Raw genomic sequence first — 21,598 nt, forward strand, 5'->3', positions numbered from 1 at the left:
AATTGGACTTAAAATGGGTAGAGAATCTGAATAGACATTTTTCCAAAGAAAACATACAGATGGCCAACAGATGCATGACAAGATGCTCAACATCACTGAGCATCAAGGAAATGCAAATCAAAACCTTACAACTGTCAGAACAGCTATAATCAAAATGACAAAAACTGTTGGTGAGGATATGGAGAAACCGGAATGCTCATGCACTGTTTCTGGAAAGGTAAATTGGTATAACTGCTATGAAAAACAGTATAGAGGTTTCTTAAAAGATTAAAAATAAAAATACCATATAATCCAGCAATTCCATCTCTGGTTATTTACCCCAATAAAACAAAAACCCTAATTCAAAAAATATATGCACTCTTATGTTTATTGCAATATTATTCATAACAGCCAAAGTGGAAGCAATCTAAGTGTTCACCAATAGATGAATGGATGAAGATATGCTGGACACACACACACACACACACACCCAGAGAAATACTATTTAGCCATTCGAAAGAATGAAATTTTATCATTTGTGACAACATGAGTGGGCCTAGAAGGTATTAAGTTTAGTGAAATAAATCAGAAAGAGAAAGACAAATACCATATGATTTTACTTATATGTGGAATCTAAAAAACAAATGAATAAAGCAAAATAGAAACAGACTCATAAATACAGAGAACAGACTGGTGATTACCATAGGGAAGAAGGGATGAGGAGATGGGTGAAGAGGATTAAAAAGTACAAACTTCCAGCTATAAAATAGGTCACAAGAATATAAAGTATTGCATAGGGATTATAATAAATAATGTAATAACTTTGCATGACAGATGGTAACTATACTTATGATGAGCATTTCATAATGTATATAAATATCAAATCACTATGTTGCACAACTGATACTAATACAATATTGTATGTCAACTATACTTCAATTAAAAATAGATAATTTTTTAAAGGGCACAAGGGAACTTTCTGGGATGGTAGAAATTTTCTGTATCTTGTTTTGGGCTGGTAACTAGAAAGATGTAGACAACTGTCAAAATTCATCAAACTGAACATTTAAGATTTATGTAGGTTTTTTGTATATAAACTTACCTCCACAAAATAAAATGGAGCAAAATTTTTAAAAGTAAATTAAAAATTAAGTCATATTCACTCTGTGTCATCTGAAGAGCTCAATACTTACCAAGTGATTTCTTTTTACTGCAGAACATTATTTCATCTAGTTATGTTTCAGCAGGTTTCAACAGTTGGCCTATTAAAAAACAAGAAAACTATACAACATTAGTATTTGAAAAGTGCTCATTAACCATAAATTTCCACCTTTTACCTTTCTTCCTAGTCAAATCTAGATGACTTGGAATCATTGGCACAATAATGAATAACAGATTCCATTTATCAGGCTTAAATCTAACTAGATAAGAATAATTCTATGCAAAAGTAGTCTATTTGTATCACATGCTATATGAAACAATATAAGGTAAGTCCAAATGTGCCATTCTGAGCCAAATTTTCTAATTTATTCCAAACTCTTTGAATCAGAATATATCAGGGGTGAAGCTACAGCATCTCCTTTTTATTCAAGTATCATTAGATGATTCCTTCCCAAAGCTAGCACTGGGACCACTGCTAAATTACAGGAGCTACATGTGAGAGGAAATTATTGGCTGGCCCAGCTCATAGTTCAAAATTTTTCTCAATTCATTCTGTGTATAGTCTTCTCCAGGTAGCTACCCAAAAAGCCAGAATGTTATTATTACCTTTCAATTTTTCCCTACATGTGGTCTAATTGTGGTAAACTCTATTAAAAGATTTAGAATGAATGAAAAAAGGGGTAAACAAATTATTTCAATCATTTATAACCTGACAGAATGTAGAAATGAACTCAGGAACCTTTGCAAACATATGACAGGGTGGGCAGGGGTATTGGACACACGCTCTTTCGGTTTGAAAGAGAGATGACTTATCTGCTTCCTGCTCAAAGAAGTGGTGTGCCAGGATGCCACATAAAGAAGTTGCTCATACAGAGACCAGAGGAGAGGAACTGTCACTGCTTATAGTTTAGTAATTACAAGAAAGAAGGATGCTGAGAAAAATTCATCAACAGCCACTGCTCCACTACGAATCTCTCAGAGACTAAAAAGCCTGAAACCAAGAATTCTCCTTCTTATGGCCCCAGATCAAAGAGTTCCCTTCTGCCACCTCCAGGAAAAGCAGTAACCTTCTGAGGGCACAGCTACTCCTGGATATGCTTGACAAACAGGACCACTGACACTTTGTGAGACCTACTGCTTTTTTAGGGACTGATTAGTAAAAATGATGAATCTGGGGCACCTGGGTGGCTCAGTGGTTGAGCATCTGCCTTTGGCTCAGGTCATGATCCCAGGGTCCTGGGATTGAGTCCCACATCAAGTTCCCCGTGGGGTGCCTGCTTCTCCCTCTGCCTATGTCTCTGCCTCTCTCTCGGTCTCTCATGAATAAATAAATAAATAAAATCCTTAAAAATTTTAAAATTAAAAAATAAAAAATAAAAATAAAAATGATGAATCTATGCAAGAAATTCAGCTGCCAGATACTGCTGAAAGCAGGGATAAGTCATTAAATATTAAACATAATCCATCACTAATTCTTCTGTTTCTCCCCCAATACCTTCTACCAACTGTGCTGCCCAAGATGAGCCCCTCCCACCACAGCCCCAGGCATCTGGCTGCCTCTAAGAATGTCTGCTGATCAGTGATTGTTTCTCCCTAGCATTGCTCATAATAAGTTTCCCTGCTCCAATTTTAGCTACCTATAGACCAGGGTCCACACTGAAGCAGAGTCATCTTTATAAAAGGTAAATGGCGTCCTGTCACACCCTTGATGAAAACCCTCCAATAACTTCCCATTAGCCAGAAAGAAAGAAAGAAAAAGAAAGAAAAGAAAGAAAAAAAGAAAGGCGTCCTGTCACACCCTTGATGAAAACCCTCCAATAACTTCCCATTAGCCAGAAAGAAAGAAAGAAAAAGAAAGAAAAGAAAGAAAAAAAGAAAGGAAAAAAGAAAGAAAGAAAAAGAAAGAAAGAAAAAGAAAGAAAGAAAGAAAAAGAAAGAAAAAGAAAGAAAGAAAGAAAGAGAAAGAAAGAAAGAAAGAAAGAAAGAAAGAAAGAAAGAAAGAAAGAAAGAAAGAAAGAAAGAAAGAAAGAAAGAAAAAGAAAGGAGTCAAACTTTAGTATGACTCCTTGGGCTCTCTACAACCTGGTCCCTGTTCATTTTTGTAGCCTGATTTCTCATTACTCTCCTCACTGTCCCCATTCTCATTGCACCACCTCATGTCTATACTCCAGAAATACTCAGGTCAGCTTCTTTCCATCTGGGAGCCCAGCACATGCTTTTCCTTCTGCCTAACCCCATCCAACCCTTAACCTAACTCCTACTTTTATTTACAATATTAATTCATACATCACTTCCTCTACAAAGCCACTCTGATCCCCCAAATCAGGGACTGGGGCAACTGTATGTGCTCTCATATAATCCAGAACCTCCACTGCAGAGCCCCTATCATTCTAGAAATATTTGCCTATTTCATTATATTGGCTGTTTTCTTATTAGTCTACAAACCCCAGTAAGGTAGGGACTTTATCTGTCTAGTCCACAGCTATATCTCCAGTATCTAATGCATACCGACATATAGTAATGATCAATAAATATTTGCTAAATGAAGGAATGGATGAGGTCTTTAATTTGTATTAGGAATGGACCCGGGGCTTTCAGACCTTAAAAGGCACATCCTTTTTTAATATTTTTGGATTGAAGTATCACTAAAGATTTATTTACTTGGGGGGGATGCAGAGGGAGAGAATCTTCAAGCAGACTCCCCACTGAGTGTGGAGCCCAATGTGGGCTTCAATCCCACAACACCAATATCATGACCTGAGCCTAAACAAGAGTAGGACACTCAACTGACTGAGCCACCCAGGCATGCCTGTACTGTAGTATAATTAATATACAATGTTGTATTAGTTTCAGGTGTACCACATAGACTTGACAATTCCATACACTACTCCATGCTTACCACAATAAGTGTAAAGGTGCTTCCCTTCTAGCAACTATCCCTTCCCAGAACCTGAACCTACATGCCAGAATGTCTTAGATTTTCCCACACTGGGGGCCACCATGTGTTTCTCATCTACCCCTCCTTCTGGCCAGTCCCCATCCTCTTTCATACCCCCATCTCCAGCGTAGGAAAAACTTCAAAGATGAACAACATTTACTTAGCAATAGGAAGAGTATTGTAGACAAACAGAAAGAAAAGAGAAATTTGAAAAGCTTAGAGAAGGAGAACAAAAGGAGGCACTGTAGGTATTAAAAAAAAAAAAAAAAAAAACAGATGCACTGAGAGTAATTTTTTTTTTTTTTTTTTTTTTAAGGAAAAGCCTTCCTGCAAGAAATAACATGGATAGGGGTGCCTGGGTGGCTCAGTCAGCTAAAGTCTGCCTTAGACTCGGGTCAAGGTCACAGGATCCTGGGATAGAGGCCAGTATGAGCCTCCCTGCTCAGCAGGGAGCCTGCTTCTCCCTCTGCCACTGCCTCCACCCCTCCCTGTGCTTGTGCTCACTTGCCCGTGCACTCTCTCTCTCTTTCTCTCTCTCAAAGAAATCTTTTTAAAAATATAAAAAATAAAAGAAATAAAAAATAAATAATATGGATAAAAGTGTTTTCATCCAAGAACTATCTTTGTTCTAAAAAGTAGTCACAACAGATACAAAATGGGGAGGAGGAGGAGGAGGATGAATGGATTCTGTGACAATGACATCTGGATCTGCTGGCCCCATCTGGCCAGATTAATAGACATAAGGCTCATCCACAAGGTCTAAGCCAATTTGTTAGGGCTTTAAAATACTCTCCTGAGACTAAGTCAACATGTTGTGTTTTCATGGGCTCAGAGTCCCGGGAGCAGGTGAAAGGAAGAATAATTCTTTAAACAAGAGGGCAAAAGGGACTCTATACCCTGACAGGTGGCAATTAGAATGCAGGCAGGAGAAAGAAATTCAATCTCTCAGGAACTTAATAAGAGTACTGGCCACTAGCCAACTTATTCTTTCTTCTTTTCCACATTGCTCTGAAGGATTAGTCCTAACAGATGACCAGTTCAAAAGATGAATATATAAATGTACCCAAAACGTATATCCATGATGCCATCACTTCCCTCTCTTAACTTAGATACTTCTGCAAGTACTTCTCGTTTTAACAACCCCTAACCAAACAAACATAAAGCAATACCATATCCTTCCTAAAACTGCCTTTCAGCCATACAGCTATTTCATGCTTTTAATTTCTCTAAAACCACTTTCCAAAATGTCTTTAAAATCATTTGTTTTAAAGATACTGAATAAATGCATTTTGTGAACTTTAGCTATTTTATCCTCTGTAGAAAATATTCTCCACTTTATAATTAATCCAGAGTGATAATATAATCACAATTGTATAAATTAGTATTTTTACAAGATTTGTGAAAGGTATTTCTTATTTAATGATCCTATTCAAATGCGTTCACTCCCTGAGACATAAAGTTACAACAAAAAATTAAGAATTAACCCTCAGGCCCATGTTTCTCCAATCAAATATTTTCCTTGTAACAGCAGCAATTCCAGGCATAATTAACAGAGGATTCATACTAATGTAGCAGATTCTAGTTTAGTTTTGAGGAAGTGAAATTCAGTGCCTTCATTCCTGGATATTTATCAACTCACCAAAATACCCCTAGCTGACACTAATTCTAAAAGATGTCAGAGTAAAGAAAAATCCATCTTTTTTTTAAGATTTTATTTTTTATTTATTAATGAGAGAGAGAGAGAGAGAGGCAGAGATACAGGCAGAGGGAGAAGCAGGCTCCATGCAAGGAGCCTGATGTGGGACTTGATTCCGGGGTCCTCAGGATCACGCCCTGGGCTGAAGGCAGCGCTAAACCATTGAGCCACCCAGGCCACCCAGAAAATCCATCTTTTGTTGAACTTTCAGACCAGTTAAGGTCTAAGGAAATAGAATAGACAAATCAGGTAGGAGAAAAGGTTTGCTAATGTGAAATCTAGCTCTAGAAGTAGGAATTTAGGATTCTGAATTTCAACCATTTCCAAGTGCTGAGGCAAAATGTATCTATCTGAATATATTCCCTATTTTTTATATCACCCCAAATAGAGGAAACAGAAAAAGGAAAGGTGCTGATAAGTCTTATTTAATTCCTGTTTCATCTTATGCAAGAGATTAAAATGGTTTCATTGTGTGAAAGTCATAGGGGGGTTTTACAAGAAAGAGAGGTATGGGAAAAGAGGAAGGCTGAGAAAGGAGCAGCTAAGTAACTAAGGGCTTTTATGTATATTAATTCATTTTTAAAGGCAATGAGTAGAGTTTTTTGAAAAGATTGAAAATTATGCTTCCATAAGAATTTTTTTTTACATTTCCAGTTCAGGTTTTGAATCTTGCTTACAGAAAATAATTTTTCTAATGGAAAAAATGACATGGTCAAAGGAAGACTCTAGTTTGTTCAGGGAAAATAAGGAGCTGGTTTCAGACACCTTGAGACTGAGGGTGATAGCAAGACCTCCGAGTTAGAAATGCTACTTAAGCAGCTCTGTGTGGAATATGAAGAAGAGAACATAACATCCTGTCCATATGATTCCACAAGATCTCTACTTATAGTGAAAATGGGTACACCTGAGTACAGGTGACTCAACATTTTAAACAAAGGATTAAAATGGAGATTTCCTTTAATAATCTGAGATCATTCAACAATCAAGTTATTATTGTTAATTCCCCCTGCTCCAATTCCACGATCACCAAGCAACCTGCTGATAATAACTTGCTTTCCCACAGAAGTCTATGGGGAAAGAGTGTACTAGTCATGCATGCCAAAGTGAACATTCTCGTCCTCCTGACAGTTATGTTACACGTTTTAAATTAATAAATTGCCATTCTTATTTTATATTACCAGTCTCCTGAGCTAATATTATTAGTCTAACTCAGAAAGATAAATCTGGTTTTGGTATGCTGTTGAATTACAATCCAAAATCCAAAGGACAAACAACCCATTCTAGATGTAGTAAATTCACCAAGAGGCCTCCAAGGGAACAGCCAGCCCAATGACCTGCTCAACGAGTAGGAGGAAGTGGTGGTTGGAGGCTTGTCCTTTGGAGTCAAACGCGCTAACCTTGGGTTCCTAGTTTTTCCACCGTACTAATTCATTACAGAATCCAGGGCAAATAAACTCAAATTGGATAGGTTGCTGGGATTGGGGCCACATGATAAAAAGGCTCATTGGATATTAGTTATCTTGAGGGTAGCCTTCTGAAATTTCTTTGTCAAAGTATCAACATGAACATTAGGATGAAATGAGAACAGTGAGTCTAACTTCATAACAAGACATTCTACAATAAAACAAAAGAGATAAGTGTAAATGAATAATAAAACTTTAAAGAGGAATGTGTTTGAGGGGGGGCACAGTCCTGGGGATAAACTGAGAGGAGGGGAAACAATGGAAAGAGAAAGATTAAAAATGCAAGGTAGAGTGACAGAAAGGCAAAGGAATTGGAGGAGATCAGAAAAGAAAGGCATAAGGAAGGAGCCAAGGCAGTTGAGGAAAAGACAGGAGCAATGGAAGCCAGGAGAGCAACATGGGACAGATTCTTGGCAGCTTCTCCTTACTTGCCCAGAGTGTTGCCCAGGTGAGCCCATCCCTGCCTGTCTTCAAATCAGAGTCTAGGGAGGAACAAAAGTGCCCTCCCTGGGTCGGCGGGGGTGGGGGGGTGGGGGGAGATCCTCTACTTCCTTTGAGCAAGGGATTCTCTCCTGTTCTCAGGACTCAGGGACAAGATGGGCCAAAGGAGAAAGGACTCACACAGCTTCAATAAGCCCAACCCTAGACCTCATCCCTTGTGAGGACCTCCCAACCTCTTCTTCCTCTGTTCTCCTCTCTCTGTTCTGGTCTGCTTTCTCTTCTTCTTTGGAAACACTGTACTATATAGGAGACACTTTTAGGATAATAGAATTCCCATCGCAGCTCAGCTACTTTGTATCTTGTGTTATTTTGGTCATTTCCCTTTCCTAAGGCTCAGTCATTGAATCTGTAAAATAGAGACAATAATGCCTTCCTCCTAGAGTTGCTGTGAGGTTAAATACACACATTATATATGGTTTTATATATATATATATATGTCACAAATATTATATATATTTCATATATATATATATATATATATATATATGTCACTCCATAAAAATGTGTTTCCTTCTCTCCTCCCATTTGTTTTTTCTTCTTCTACTCCCTCCCTTCCCCCCCCTTTTAATCTCCCAGATTCCCTTCCCTGTTTTCTTAACTTTCCTCCATGTTTTTCAACCAGGCACTTGCTTTCCAATCCAACTCACCTTGTCTCTGAGGACTAACCCAAACAAGAATGGAAGGGAGGGGTCTGACCGGGAGGCCAGCATCAGGGTGGGCATAGGTAAATCTTGAAAAGCCTGCCTGCCTGAGCAATAGTAGCGTCTGAGGATGGGAAGCTGGGAGGGCAGGATCAGGGAACCAGCAACCCCTTCTCTCCTCCTGCTGTCCTCCATCTTCTCTGGTCCTACCTTTTCCCTTTCCTTCCTCTGGCTCCAGGTTTCCAAAGGCAAAAAAGCAAAGCCTCAGTAAGTCCTCCCACCTTTGGACAAGGTGACTTTGTGGTCATATCTGCCTTCCAGCCCAAGAATATTCCCTGGGGCCCTCAGTGCCAGGGCCCTGAGGGATGGAGGAGATGAGGCTGAAACACAGCAGAGAGACCCAGAAAAGGAAGATCCTGGTGCAGCAGGGATATCTCAGCCTTGGGAGGAATGACTGAGCTTCTGTCCTACACTTGTACAGCTTTGAATGTGATGTGTGGGTGGGAGATATAGATAATGTTTTAATCATACTTAGTGTCAGTGACAGCTGCCAACAGCCATAGCACTTGTCAATTGTCCATAAGGGACAAAAGTAGAAGTGAACACAATTTAAGCCTGTGTAAGTAATTGTCCAAATTTATAAATTGCTTAGCAATTATATCTAATTACCATTCCCTACCAATAAATTATTCCATTTCCCATATAAGATACATTAGATTGATTTTGTTGTGAGTTGTTATGTCAAAACTGTAGTCTGTTTATATTCTGTTAGGCTTGCAGCTGTTACCAGCCACAAGATTCTGAAGTAGTAAGAATCCTTCCTGCCTCCTTTCCTCCTCTTGCTTATCCCCTGCTCACTTTTATCCTTTCTCTCTTCATTTATTTTTCTCTTTCTTTCCTAGATCTTGCTGCCTCTCTAATGCACTTTTGCCCTTCTCATGCTCCCTTTTCTCTTCCAAACAAGCCTTCCTCACTGGCTGAGTCATCTTCCTTCTCCTCTCACTTCCCTGTTCCTCCACCATTTTGTGAGTCAGACAGCTGGGCTTGGTCCTGCCAGCTCCATAACCTCTGGCAACTTCCCTCTCTTCTAAGTCCTGGTTTTCTCATCTGTAAACAGGGACAATTAGAGTAACTCAAAGGATCATAAAGCATGCCCACAAAGAAATTAGCACAGTGCCTCCTACTATAAAGTTAGGACTCAAGAAAGGAAAGCTATTTTTTCTTAAATGTATGTTTAACTCTCCACAAGTAGAAAACCTCCTGCCCAATTTGAGAGCCATCCCTACTGATGCTCAATCAAACACTTATTGGGTAGCTATTCTGTTTAAGATTTTATTTATTTGTTTGTTTGAGAGAGAGAGAATGTGAGTGGCAGGGGGAGAGGGCTGGGTGGTATAGAGAATCTCAAGCAGACTCCAAGCACTGAGTGCAGAGCCCAAAGCAAGGCTCAATTTCACAACCCCGAGATCGTGACCTGAGACAAAACCAAGACTCAGACTCTTAACTGACTAAAGTCACCCAAGTGCCCCAATTGGGTGCCTATTCTATGTCAAACCTGGGCTAGATAGAGGGAGGCAAGTATCATTAGGTCCTACCTCTGTCTTTCAAAAGCCTGTAGTCTGGGAAAGATAAAAACAAATACATGGGGACAGCCCAGGTGGCTCAGTGGTTTAGTGCTGCCTTCAGCCCAGGGTGTGATCCTGGAGTCCCGGGATCGAGTCCCATGTCAGGCTCCCTCCATGGAGCCTGCTTCTCCTTCTGCCTGTGTCTCTGCCTCTCTCTCTCTGTCTCTCATAAATAAATAAAATCTTTAAAAAAAATACATGGATCATTTGAATGGCTATCGTGGAAACAAGGATTAAGCACCATGGAGTCAGAGGGAAGAGAGTCACCAAGCCTGCTTTGCAGAGCCAGCTAAGAGGTCATAGATAGTGATTCTGAGTTGAATCCTTCTGAAAAGGAAAGTTTGCTTGTAAAATAAGGTAAGGACAGACAAAAGGAACAGCTTGTGGAAATATCAAGTACTGTGAAAGAAAGTTTGGGGAGCAGTGACAGTCATGGCAAGGTAGATTACAGATGGATTTTGAAAGAACTGATCATGTTCATCATTGTTGTCATCATCATCACTACCATTCCCTGGGTACTTGGCCTTGTCCTAAGTACTTGACATGTATCATCTCATTTAATCCTCACCAAAACTCTATAAGTGGGGACTGTCATTATCCCCATTTGAAAGATGAGGTGACACAGCAGGGCTACGTTCAAGACCCATGGTTAATCCTGCAAGTAATGGGGAAGAGGTCACTCAGAGAAGGATATGGTTAGAAGCCAGCTCCCTTGTCCACTGTCATTGCACTCTGTCTCTCTATGCAAGCCCATTCTGTCAGCACTTTTGAGAAGGTTACTCTCACAGCATCACCTGGCATGGAAAGACATGGGGGAACAATGACAACAGGCAATTGAAGCTGGATTCTAGAAATGTTTCTGCAATTGAATTGACAGAGTTTATAAATGGTCCATACATTCGGGCGCAGACCAAGGAGGAATCTGGGGTGGCTTCTATGTTTTCGGCTCAAGACAATGAGGGGACAGAGGTGCCACTAACTGAAATGACAAATACAGGAGAGAAGGGAGAAAGAAGAAAAAAAAAAACAGAGTGTCAGGAATTGGATGGGAGAATAATAAATTCAGCTTGAAGACATTAGTCTTGAAATTCCTCTTGATCATTGAAAATATTCTTAGCACTAAAGAGAAAAGACAGATTTGTAGATGGAATCATCAAGATATATGCAAGCACTAAAGTCATGGGACATGAACAATCTCACTCAGGAAGAATAAAAAAAAGTTAGGAGAGGACAGAGGATGAGGACGAGTCAATAAAAAGATGAGGCTAGGTCCTTGGGAACATTCAACTTCAAAAGAAGAGTCAGAGAAGGATATATTGAAATGAAATGTTCAGGCTTTCTAGGAAAAGCCTGATATTTTCTTCTGGGCATCTAGCACACAGCCTGACATGGGGTAGGAGCTCAACAAACTGCAGTTGACCAAAGAAATGGAGAGAGAGAAAGGAAAAAACATATTTCCAAAAATACAGTGACCAATATATTTAAATTTTACATTTAATATTTAATCAGAAATTAATATTTGAAAATTTTAATTTGCTAAAAAGTCAAATAAGATTTTAGGCATGAGGAACACTTGGAGGTTACTATTTTATTGGACACCTTTTTGTGAGAAATCCTGAAAATACCAGCATCTATTTCTTGTATATGCAGTACAAGCATCTAGAATACATACATTAAAAAAAAATTTTAGAAGAGCTACAATTTCTAATTTACTTTGAAACAAAAGGTTAAGTCTTTTCCAACTAAGTGAAAAGTTCTAATTTACCAGGTAAGAATAAAATAAAATCCTCCTGTGCACAAAAAATTGCTTGGCCCTTCATTTTTACAGATGTATGTATGATGAAACAATGTAAAAGCACAAGATAGATAAATATAAGCTTTTTAAAAACCACTCTGAATTTATATTTTGCAGTACAGGCTAGCATAAAACAACACCTGGGCAAAGGTGACCATTTAGGGACACGTGTTGGTAATTCCACACACAGTCCTATATTTCTTCATCTCCTTTCCAATAAGCCTTCAGCCCCCAATTAAAATTTCTCATCATTTTCCTTTTTTTTTTTTTTTTTCAAAACAGCTCACTATTAACTAGGGACCCGAGACACTTTATGTCTATCAATCAAACAGCTAGAAGTATCAATTTCTCAGTTTAAACAAATCTCAGCACTAAAAACATAATGCTCTAGCCTCAGAGGGTAGTTTAGTAGTAAATCGTTTATGTTTAAAGCATGAATTGGTCATGGAATAAACAATATCTTGAAAAGGAGAGCAAGATACAAGCCCCTTGAAAAAAATGAAATCAATTACTCCCAAAGGAAGTGACCAACACCCACAAGCCAAGAAGAAATGGTTATCGATGCTATTCCCATTGGCCATATAATAGGTGATGCTAACAGAGTAACAATTTGAAAAAGGAAATAAAGAAAATGTCCTATTTCCCAAACCCAACTAGTTTCTAATTATTTTTTAGTAAGTGAATAATATAGACTTTGCTAAACCTCAACCACACCAGAAGATGAAAACAGCAAAACAACAGAGCAACCTACAAAAGAGAAACAGAAAACTCCAGGCAGCCCTGAGCTGACTCTCCTCTTGGCCTCACAAACCCTTGAATGCTCCCCACAGACTCACCTCCGTCTGGACCTAACCCTCTCTCCCTAAAGGGAGGATACAGGGAGATCAAACAGGTACCCATTCCATGACCATGTCGATGAGAACAAGGAGAAAAGCAAGGCTATTCTGAAAGCTCTAGCAATTACATAGAAAACAAACTGGGTCTCTAGGGGACATTCTTAAAAACCTGAGATCAACTCCCGGAAAAATACTCTTGACCACTTACCGCTACCGGAAGCTGCTAGATGGCAGATCAGAATCAGCATCTCATCAGAAAAAAGAAGGCGGTGTTGTAGGAAAGCAGCTTCACTACCAGTGATGAACTGGGGAAGAAAAACCACTTGGAAAAATACCAAAAGCCCAGAAGAGTCTCTTCTCCTAGAGTTGCCTTCTATTGCTGCCAGGGCAGAACTGGTTAATTCTGAAGAAACAAAAGGAAGCTCCCTAGAGGCTGGCTTCAGCAGGATGGCTTCCTCTGTGGGAACTAAGAGTTCAGAAGGATGCAAGCAGACAACGGAAGGAGTCACAGTTACCACTTCTGCTTACCAAACTTTCATCAGCCCTTGACTGAGGAAAATAAGCAAACATCTTTAGAGTTCCCACCTGTTTTTTCCAGAGATGAAGGAATTAGCATTTTTTTAAAAAAATCATTGCAAAGGGAGTTTTAGTATCTTATGGATGAAAGCTAAGCACACTCAAGCAACATTTAATATGAAGAATAAAGACGCTTTTTCCAAACATCTTTAATTTCAACTCAGAGTAAAGCAAACAACCCTGAGGATGCCAAAAAAATTAATGCACAGGAAATGGATTTAAACTTTTTAGTTCAGAATCACTTTGAGTGGGGGTTCTTGTTTTAAGATAGGATTAGATGAAAAAATATTTTGGTTTGTTTCTATTTTTAAAAGAAAAGATTATGTCTTCTTTTAAGTATGTCTAAAGCCATTTATGGGTTTTCCAGAAGTTGCATCAGATTTGCAGTTAACTACTGAAACCAAATACATTTTAATCATGTCTCTATAACCAGAGCAACTTTATCCTCTGCACATATCAGTTCCACTCTCCTGGAAAATCCTGGTACTGAGCCCTCACATCTCCACAGAGAGCCAGATCAGAGAGAAAGGAAGGACTTTCCCTGCCAAGCCTCCCTACTCACAAGAAACTGCAGATTTCTTGAAACAAGAGTAATGGTTTTCTTTCTTGCATGATAAAAAGAACCAAGAACAGCCTGTAAGAGGAAGCAATCATTTCCTTAAGATATTGAAAATTAAAAACTCTTGGGGTGCCTGGGTGGCTGGGTTGGCTAAGCGTCTGCCTTCCATTCAGCTCAGGTCATGATCCCAGCATCCTGTGATTGAGCCCTGCATCAGGTTCCCTGCTCAGCAGGAAGCCTGCTGCTCCCCCTGCTTGTGCTCATTCTCTCTGATAAATAAAATCTTAAAAGAAAAAAAAAAAGAAAGACCTTTAAAAGTTCCAAAAATAGGGCAGCCCGGGTGGCTCAGCGGTTTAGCGCCACCTTCAGCCCAGGGTGTGATCCTGGAGACCCTGGATCGAGTCCCATGTCAGGCTCCCTGCATGGAGCCTGCTTCTCCCTCTGCCTGTCTCTGCCTCTCTCTTTCTCTCTCTGTCTCTCATGAATAAATAAATAAAATCTTTTTAAAAATTCAAAAATAAATGAAAAACTCCTTAAAAATGTTTTTAAGTATAATTTCTATATCACTTTTCAACTTGCTATATTAGCAACTACTGTAAGTTTGGTAACTCCCTTTGTTGAAGAAGATATAAAGAAACCAGAACTTTCTCCTACACTGTCGGTATAAAAGTTGGTAAAATATTTTTAAAGAGAAGCTAAGTAGTGTCTATCAAATATAGGAATGTGTGCTTCCACCTCTTAGGAATTTACCTCACAGACAATTATAAGCATATCTGTAGGAAAGTTCATTATAGCATTGTCTGTGATAGTAAAAAACTAAAAATGGCTTGAAAATAGAAGACTGGTCAAATAAGAGAAGGCATATCCATGTAAAGGAATACCATGCAGCCATCAAGAGGGAATAGAACTGGAATGAAGGATCAGATGGTCTGGGTTCAGGTCTGACTCCAGCAGAGACTAGCCAGGTAACTCTGAGCAAGTTCTTAAATCTCTCTTGGCCTTGACCCTTCCTCTGTAATAAGATGAAAATTACAATACTTATCATAGAGAATTGTGACTAAGACAGTGCCTGAAGCACAGCAGATGTTCAATAAATATTAGTGAGTACCAATTAAAGAGGTAGGCCTCTTTAGACTGACACACGGACTGAAAGATGTCCAATATATACCGTCAAATGAAAAGAGCAAGTTGCAAGAGTATGTATAGGATAATTCCATTTGGTAAAATATTTTAAATGTGCTTGCTATATACTATCTGCTTCTTCCCAGTAAACTATAAGCTCCTTGAGAGCAGGGACTTCTGTTCACTGTGTATACCCCATGTCCATAAAAGGCATTCAATAAAAATTTGTTGACTGAATGAATAAAACCAGGAAGGATAAGCAAAAAGAAATATTTAATACTAGTCACCTCCAAAAAATGGTCTGGGGGTGGAAGGGCTGGTGGCCCTGGAAGAAATATTTCATTGGTTCTTACAAAAGTACTGCTTAAATTTTTTTTACAATGACCTTACATGTCAGCCAATAAAAATGGAACTCTTGGAAAATAGTGTTTTCGTTTACAGGGAGCAATGGTTGTCCCCCTAACAGAAGACCAATGAGGGAGCAAGGGATGATCCTCCCTATTACCTGATAAACTAATGAGTCAGAAAGAAACTTCTAAAAGAAGGAAAGCACAGAGCTCTCCTTTTCTTTTTGGTCTTCTATTGATTTTTCCTAATTTTACAGTCTCCAAGCCAAGTTCTCCAATCTAATCCATCAAGACCCCTCTCCTTAACCTAAACATCAACCACACACCCCCACCATGACATCTCTACTCAGATCATCCTCTCCTCCTGGGAGGCCTTATCCTTCACCTTCTCACTTCCAAACCTGTCCTTAAAGGACCATTTTCTGATTCCCAGCATCTCTGTTCTCTCCCTCTTGGATACTGCCAGAGACTAGTAGATACCATCTACCCATCTACTAGCACTTACTCTACAATGTCTGCTAGCTCTCTTCTCAGTTTACAATGAGGACTTATGGACTGAGTCCAGTTTTGCAAATATTTCTTTTTTTCTTTTTTTTTAGAAAGGGCATTTATTATTGGCCTCTAATAATGCCAAGTACATAAATAAAGAGGATAGCCTCCCTGGATGGTGACAGATGGCAACACCAGTTGCCTAGGTAGCCTTTGACAAGTCCTTTCTTCCTCTCTGGGTCTCATCTGAAACAGAAGGACCTTGGATTAGATGACAGATAAAGGTCCTTCTATTTCTCTCTTTTTTTAATTTTTTTATTGGAGTTCAATTTGCCAATATATACCATAACACCCAGTGCTCATCCCGCCAAGTGCCCCCCTCAGTGCTCATCACCCAGTCACCCCAACCCTCCACCCACCTCCCTTTCCACTACCCCTTGTTCGTTACCCAGAGTTAGGTGCCTCTCATGTTCTGTCACCCTCACTGATACTTTCACTCATTTTCTCTCCTTTCCCCTTTATTCCCTTTCACTAATTTTTATATTCCCCAAATGAATGAGACCATATAATCCTCTTTCTCTCTCTCTCTCTCTCTCTCTCACACACACACACATATCCATGCATGCAGTCCTGCACTATAAAAAAAAGAAAAATAAAAAAGACTGTCACATTAAGGAGCTATGTATTGTGATTTTGTTTCATGTGGCCAAAAGTTTCTAACACCAGAAAAAAATATTCACGAGCCCTGTCATTCTCCCTGAAACTTCAACATTAGGGATATCTTTCTTCAGCTTCCTCGGTATATTCTTGTTAAACACTTCTAGAAGCTCTAAATTGATTTAAAATTCTCTAGTTCTTCATGTATCAACTAGTTGGAACTAATTTAATCATATTTTGTTCTAATTAACAACACTGATGTAATAAGGAATCCTAATGGGAGAAGAAAGGGTACAGAAGGAATTACCACACTCACAGTAAAACTGCAGGATACCTACTTCATGTTCACTTCACATGCAGAAGCTGTCATAATGCATATACATGTGTGGGCAGAAGTAGGGGGTGGATTCCTGGAAACTATTTCATATCATTTTGAAATATCCATTCATTTTAAAATGCAAGTGTCATACCATTAAATACCCCCTTTGCAGATAGATCTTTGGGTGCTTTTTAAAAATGATTTTACAGTGTCATAGAATTATGTACCTAAAATCACAGAGCACCAGATTTATTTGTCCTATTACTTTAAGTTCCAAAGTTCTTTACCCATCTCTGAAATATAATATTACAGCAGGTTCTGCTACTCTTTTGTAAGGCTATTTTATCACCCACATATCTCCTTGACTCTGTCCCTCACTTCATTCAGATCTGTACTCAAAGTCACCAACTCTGAAAGGCTCACCAACTCAGAGGGGCCCTCCCCAACCCTGAGGGGCCCACCCTACCTAAAACACCATACATACCCCTGTTCCTCCCATCCCTTTCTTGCTTTACTTTTCTCCATATGAAAAACACACAGCTATTATACTATATATTTCCTTATTTATTGTCTAGTTCCCCCCACCAGAAAGTCAGCTTTAGAAAACAGGGGCTTTGTCTTTGACTGGATGTAGACCCAGGGTCTAGAACAATGTGCAGTAGGTGCTTGAGGAATGCTGAACAAGCCAATAAATAATAATAGCATTGTTGTGTAGTTTTTGTTGCTAATATGTATGCACCTCCTATAGAATATGAGCTGCTTGAAAACAGAGCTCTTGTCTCATTACCTGACATCAACAGCACCCAACAGACAGTAATTTATCAAATGAATGGAAGCTGAAGTCTAAAATACAGTTCTCTGCATGACACTTTCCATTTCTACAGATTTACATTTATAATGTGCTCTCAAGTTAATTTTTCTTAGTTTGCCTTAATCTCTCAATCCCCAGAGTAATGCCAGTTGAAAGACCAAATTTGAATAGACCTTGTTACAGGCATAGAAAGATTAGGGTCATATTTCAGACTCCTCTGTAACTACATTTTGAAATATCAAATTCAAGGGGGAAGAGAAGCCTAGGGGAAAGGATGGAGGCCTATAGCACACTAAAGGTGAAGAAAGAAACCGCTTACTCTTTACGGCATCAACAGAGGAGATACACTTGCTCTGGATAACCTAAAAAGTATAGGAGGTCTTAAAAGCTCCACTTTTTTCCCACTTGTAAATATATACCCAAAAGAACTGAAAAGCCAGAGACTCAGATACATGTTCATTGCAGTATTATCCACAACAGCCAAAAGGTGGAAACAACCCAAATGTCCATTGATGGGTAAAGGGGTACACAAAATATGGTATACAAATACAGTAGAATATTACTCAGCCTTAAAAAGGAATGAAATTCTCATACGTGCTGCAACATGGATAAATTTTGAACACATGATGCTAAGTGAAATAAGCAAGATACAAAAGGAAAATATTGTAATATTCCACTTGTATGAGGTACAGTAGGCAAAGAATAGAGATTGGCAGGGGCTGGGAAGAGGGGAAATGGGAGGGTATTTACTAGGTACAGAGTTTCAGACTGGAATGATGAAAACATTCCAGAGATCAACAATGGTGATAGTTACAAAGCATTGTGAATGTGTTTAATGTCACTGAACTGTACACTTAAAAATGGCTAAAATGTATATATCCCTGCTAGATAACATTATCTGACCAGGGCTTAATTTTTAATCATTACATGGTCAGATCACTAGAAACTCTGTTTTTAAAAAACCCTCTTTTAAAAAAAATCTTACTTTTTATAAATTTCCCTGTCTATAATTGAGTTTCCAAAGATTTCTCTCAATGATCACTTCAATTTGTCCTCACAACAATCCAGTGAATTATGTTAAAGGAATTTTGATCAAATATCTGAGCACTTGAGAGAAAAGTTTTCCTAATTTACTCACTCTCTTATCTTGTCCTCCAACTTTGCACATATTACATCAAAATGAAGAGATAGAAATTTTTATATTTAAGAATATGAAGACTTGCCGCTTTTCTGAACAGAATAAATAGCATCCTATGTTTCTCAAAACATGTAAATAAGTCTAGCTCTACTGCCAAGATGGCTAAGAAAGCCAGCAAATTACCATTTTAAGTTAATAGGTAAACCATCTATTGCAACTGGGATGCCTGACCCAATATTTTCATTCAACAAGTGCAATTACTTTGGTAGTCACTTTGTGGGACATAGAAAGATAAACTAAATGTGATTCTTGCTCATGAGACACTTATCATGTGCTAGGAAAAGTCAGACATACAAATGAGGGGATTCTATAATCAAAGGTAGAAAACAACAGGCTCTGCTATTGAGAATGGGACCACCAAGCAGATTTAGTCCCTTTGTGTCAATTCAATCTAATCACAATGAAATCTACTAATTAAGATTTCATCAATTCCCTGAAATTTAACCATAACAAGAGTCTCAGGGATTTTTGTTCGTTTGCTTGCTTAATTGCTTTTAATGCCAAAAAAAGGAAAGCTGAGCTGACTGAAATGTCAAACCAAGACTTGGTGTTAGCCTGAATGGCAGGGAAGTAACTCTGACCTAAAACTATGATTTGGACATATACAATAAAAAAGAAAGGAAAACCAAAACACAGTATTTCCCTGATCCTGTAAACACTTTCTTGGTCAATCTACCTGCTGTGAGGGACTCGAGGCCAATTTGAACCTACTGAAGAAGCATCTCTTTGAGGGGAGCCCTTGAGTGTAGGTTATGCACTCAAAAGCATTTATATTATGCAGTAAAGCATGAGAATTGCAGGGGTATAAATCGCGTGATGTGCAAATTACTTAACTGCCTTAACCTTTAGCTTCTAAACAACCTAAGTATCCATCAATAGCTGAATGTATAAAGATGTGGTGTGGGTATATATGTATGTGTGTGTGTGTGTGTGTGTGTGTGTGTGTGTGTGTGTGTGTATGTAATGGAATACTACTCAGCCATAAAAAAAATAATAAAATCTTGCCATTTACAACAACATGAATAGACCTAGATGTATTATGATAAGTGAAATAAGTCAGAGACAGAGAAAGACAAATACTACATGATTTTACTTACAGAAATGTGGAAATGTGGAATCTAAAAAGCAGACAAAACAAACCACAAACAGACTCAAATACAAAAACCAAACTAGTGGTTGCAGGGGGTGGAGGAGTATGCATAAAATAGGTGAAGATGACTAAGAGGTACAAACTTCCAGTTATAAAGTAAATAAGTCATGGAAATGTAAGTACAGGATAGGGAATATATTCAATAATATTGTAATAACTTTGTATGGTGACAGATGATAAATGAATTATTGTGGTGATCGTTTCTTAATGTGTACAAATGTCGAATGTTATACATCTAAAACCAATACCATATAATATGTCAACTATACTTCAATTAAAAATAAGCTTTAGCTTCCTGGTTGTAAAATTGGGAAAATTTAAACTTGCTTTTCAACCTATTTGTGAAGACTAAATGAGATATTTAAATTAATATTAAATTAATAAATGAATAAAACTAAATGAATATTAAGTTAATAAAAGAATGATTATGAGTTAGATATGCAGTGATATAAAAAGAATAATATATAACCCAATGCCTATTATACAATCATTGTCCAACAAAGGTCAGTGTCCTCTCTGCTCTCTCCAGAATCTTCCCAAACGGCTACCACATTTCTTTTATCAGAAGAGAAGGAATACCCTTGAGTTCTGAGCTAAACCACCTCTCCAGTTCTTTCCTTCCTGATACAATCATCTATCTTCTTCTCCTCTCCGGACAGTAGCTCCCAGGAATATGCTTTCCATACACTTTAAAATGGCAGAAGAAATAGACAGTTTTAAAGGATGAAATCAAACAAGATAAATTGCAGTTTTAGTATTTCCTTCCTGCACCCCAGAGGATTATTTAAAAACCACTGTTCCAGGACAAAGTTCAGCCAATGACAGTACACTAAAAATGTTACTGCCCACTTCTCTTTAGGGATTGAAACCTACTCACTTTCATTTCAGAAACAGTCTCCCCAAACCTTGAAATCATACGTACCTTCATGGTCCTCAATATCTAGAAGCAAAGTAGAGTTTTCTAAACTCTTCTGGTTTCATGTGCTATCTAGCAGTTTCCATGGCATGTTTGGCTCAAGTTCACCAAGAGAAGGTAACTCAACTCCTCCCCAATCTCCCCAACAAGTATTTCCTCCTCATTAGTTAACCTTTTGTGTAAGAAAGGTTTCCTTACGTTGGCCAACAGAAACGATTGACCCATTTCTGTGGTACAATTTCCTATGTGGGACTTTCCATCCTCAATGAAAAGACTCACAGTTGAGTTAGTTATTACTCAACTAACTCACAAAAAAAAAAAAAAAAAATCAGAAAATGCAAGAAGAAAGACATTTCTTTAGAAGTTAAGCCCCTGGTAGGAATGTAGACTTAGGAATAGAGGAGTTGTCTGCTCTACTGTTAAAATTTCAGGAATTAAAAGTAAATTAAAAATATAAACCTACCACTGTATTAAAATTTAGCAGGTATGATTTCAAAAATAAAGAAGATATCTAAATTCCTGGGTGCTAAGTCACCCCTGAGGACCTGCTTCTCCCAGCAATTTGGAATATCCCATAAGGGCTCTCCTGAGTACCCCTTTTAGTCCTGATATTCAAACACAAAGCAGAACAGTGGAATGCAGAAAGTTTTTTGTTATCCAAGCCACCACACCCAAACCAGGTGATTTGCATTTAACTTGCCCTTTTAAATTCCTTCTGAACCTTGTGTTCCAGAACTAGATGACCCAGCTCTAAACCAAACAGCCTAACTCCATGCCAGACAATCCCTAGTTATAAAAGCCATTCTAACAGTTCATTTC

At 38.4% G+C, this 21,598-nt stretch overlaps 1 protein-coding gene across 3 annotated transcripts in view; it reads right to left on the bottom strand.

The window, feature by feature from the left end:
• Window positions 1–20,943, bottom strand: part of ATP8B4 (ATPase phospholipid transporting 8B4 (putative)) — a 243,207-nt gene extending 222,264 nt beyond the window's left edge. The window contains exons 1-2 of one of the 3 annotated variants that reach the window (XM_025472826.3): window positions 20,786–20,943; window positions 1,173–1,241 (exon numbers count right to left, since the gene is read on the bottom strand). In XM_025472826.3, the coding sequence (XP_025328611.3) occupies window positions 1,173–1,200 (28 nt within the window). In that variant the 5' untranslated portion in view covers window positions 1,201–1,241; window positions 20,786–20,943. Of the gene's footprint in view, window positions 1–1,172; window positions 1,242–12,635; window positions 12,790–12,843; window positions 13,114–20,785 lie in introns of those variants that run through there. The other 2 variants (XM_025472825.3, XM_025472827.3) reach the window with 2 other exon arrangements.
• Window positions 20,944–21,598: the final 655 nt, after the last annotated feature.

This window comes from Canis lupus, chromosome 30 (assembly GCF_003254725.2).
Source record: "Canis lupus dingo isolate Sandy chromosome 30, ASM325472v2, whole genome shotgun sequence".
In the NCBI taxonomy this organism is placed as follows: Eukaryota; Metazoa; Chordata; class Mammalia; order Carnivora; family Canidae; genus Canis; species Canis lupus.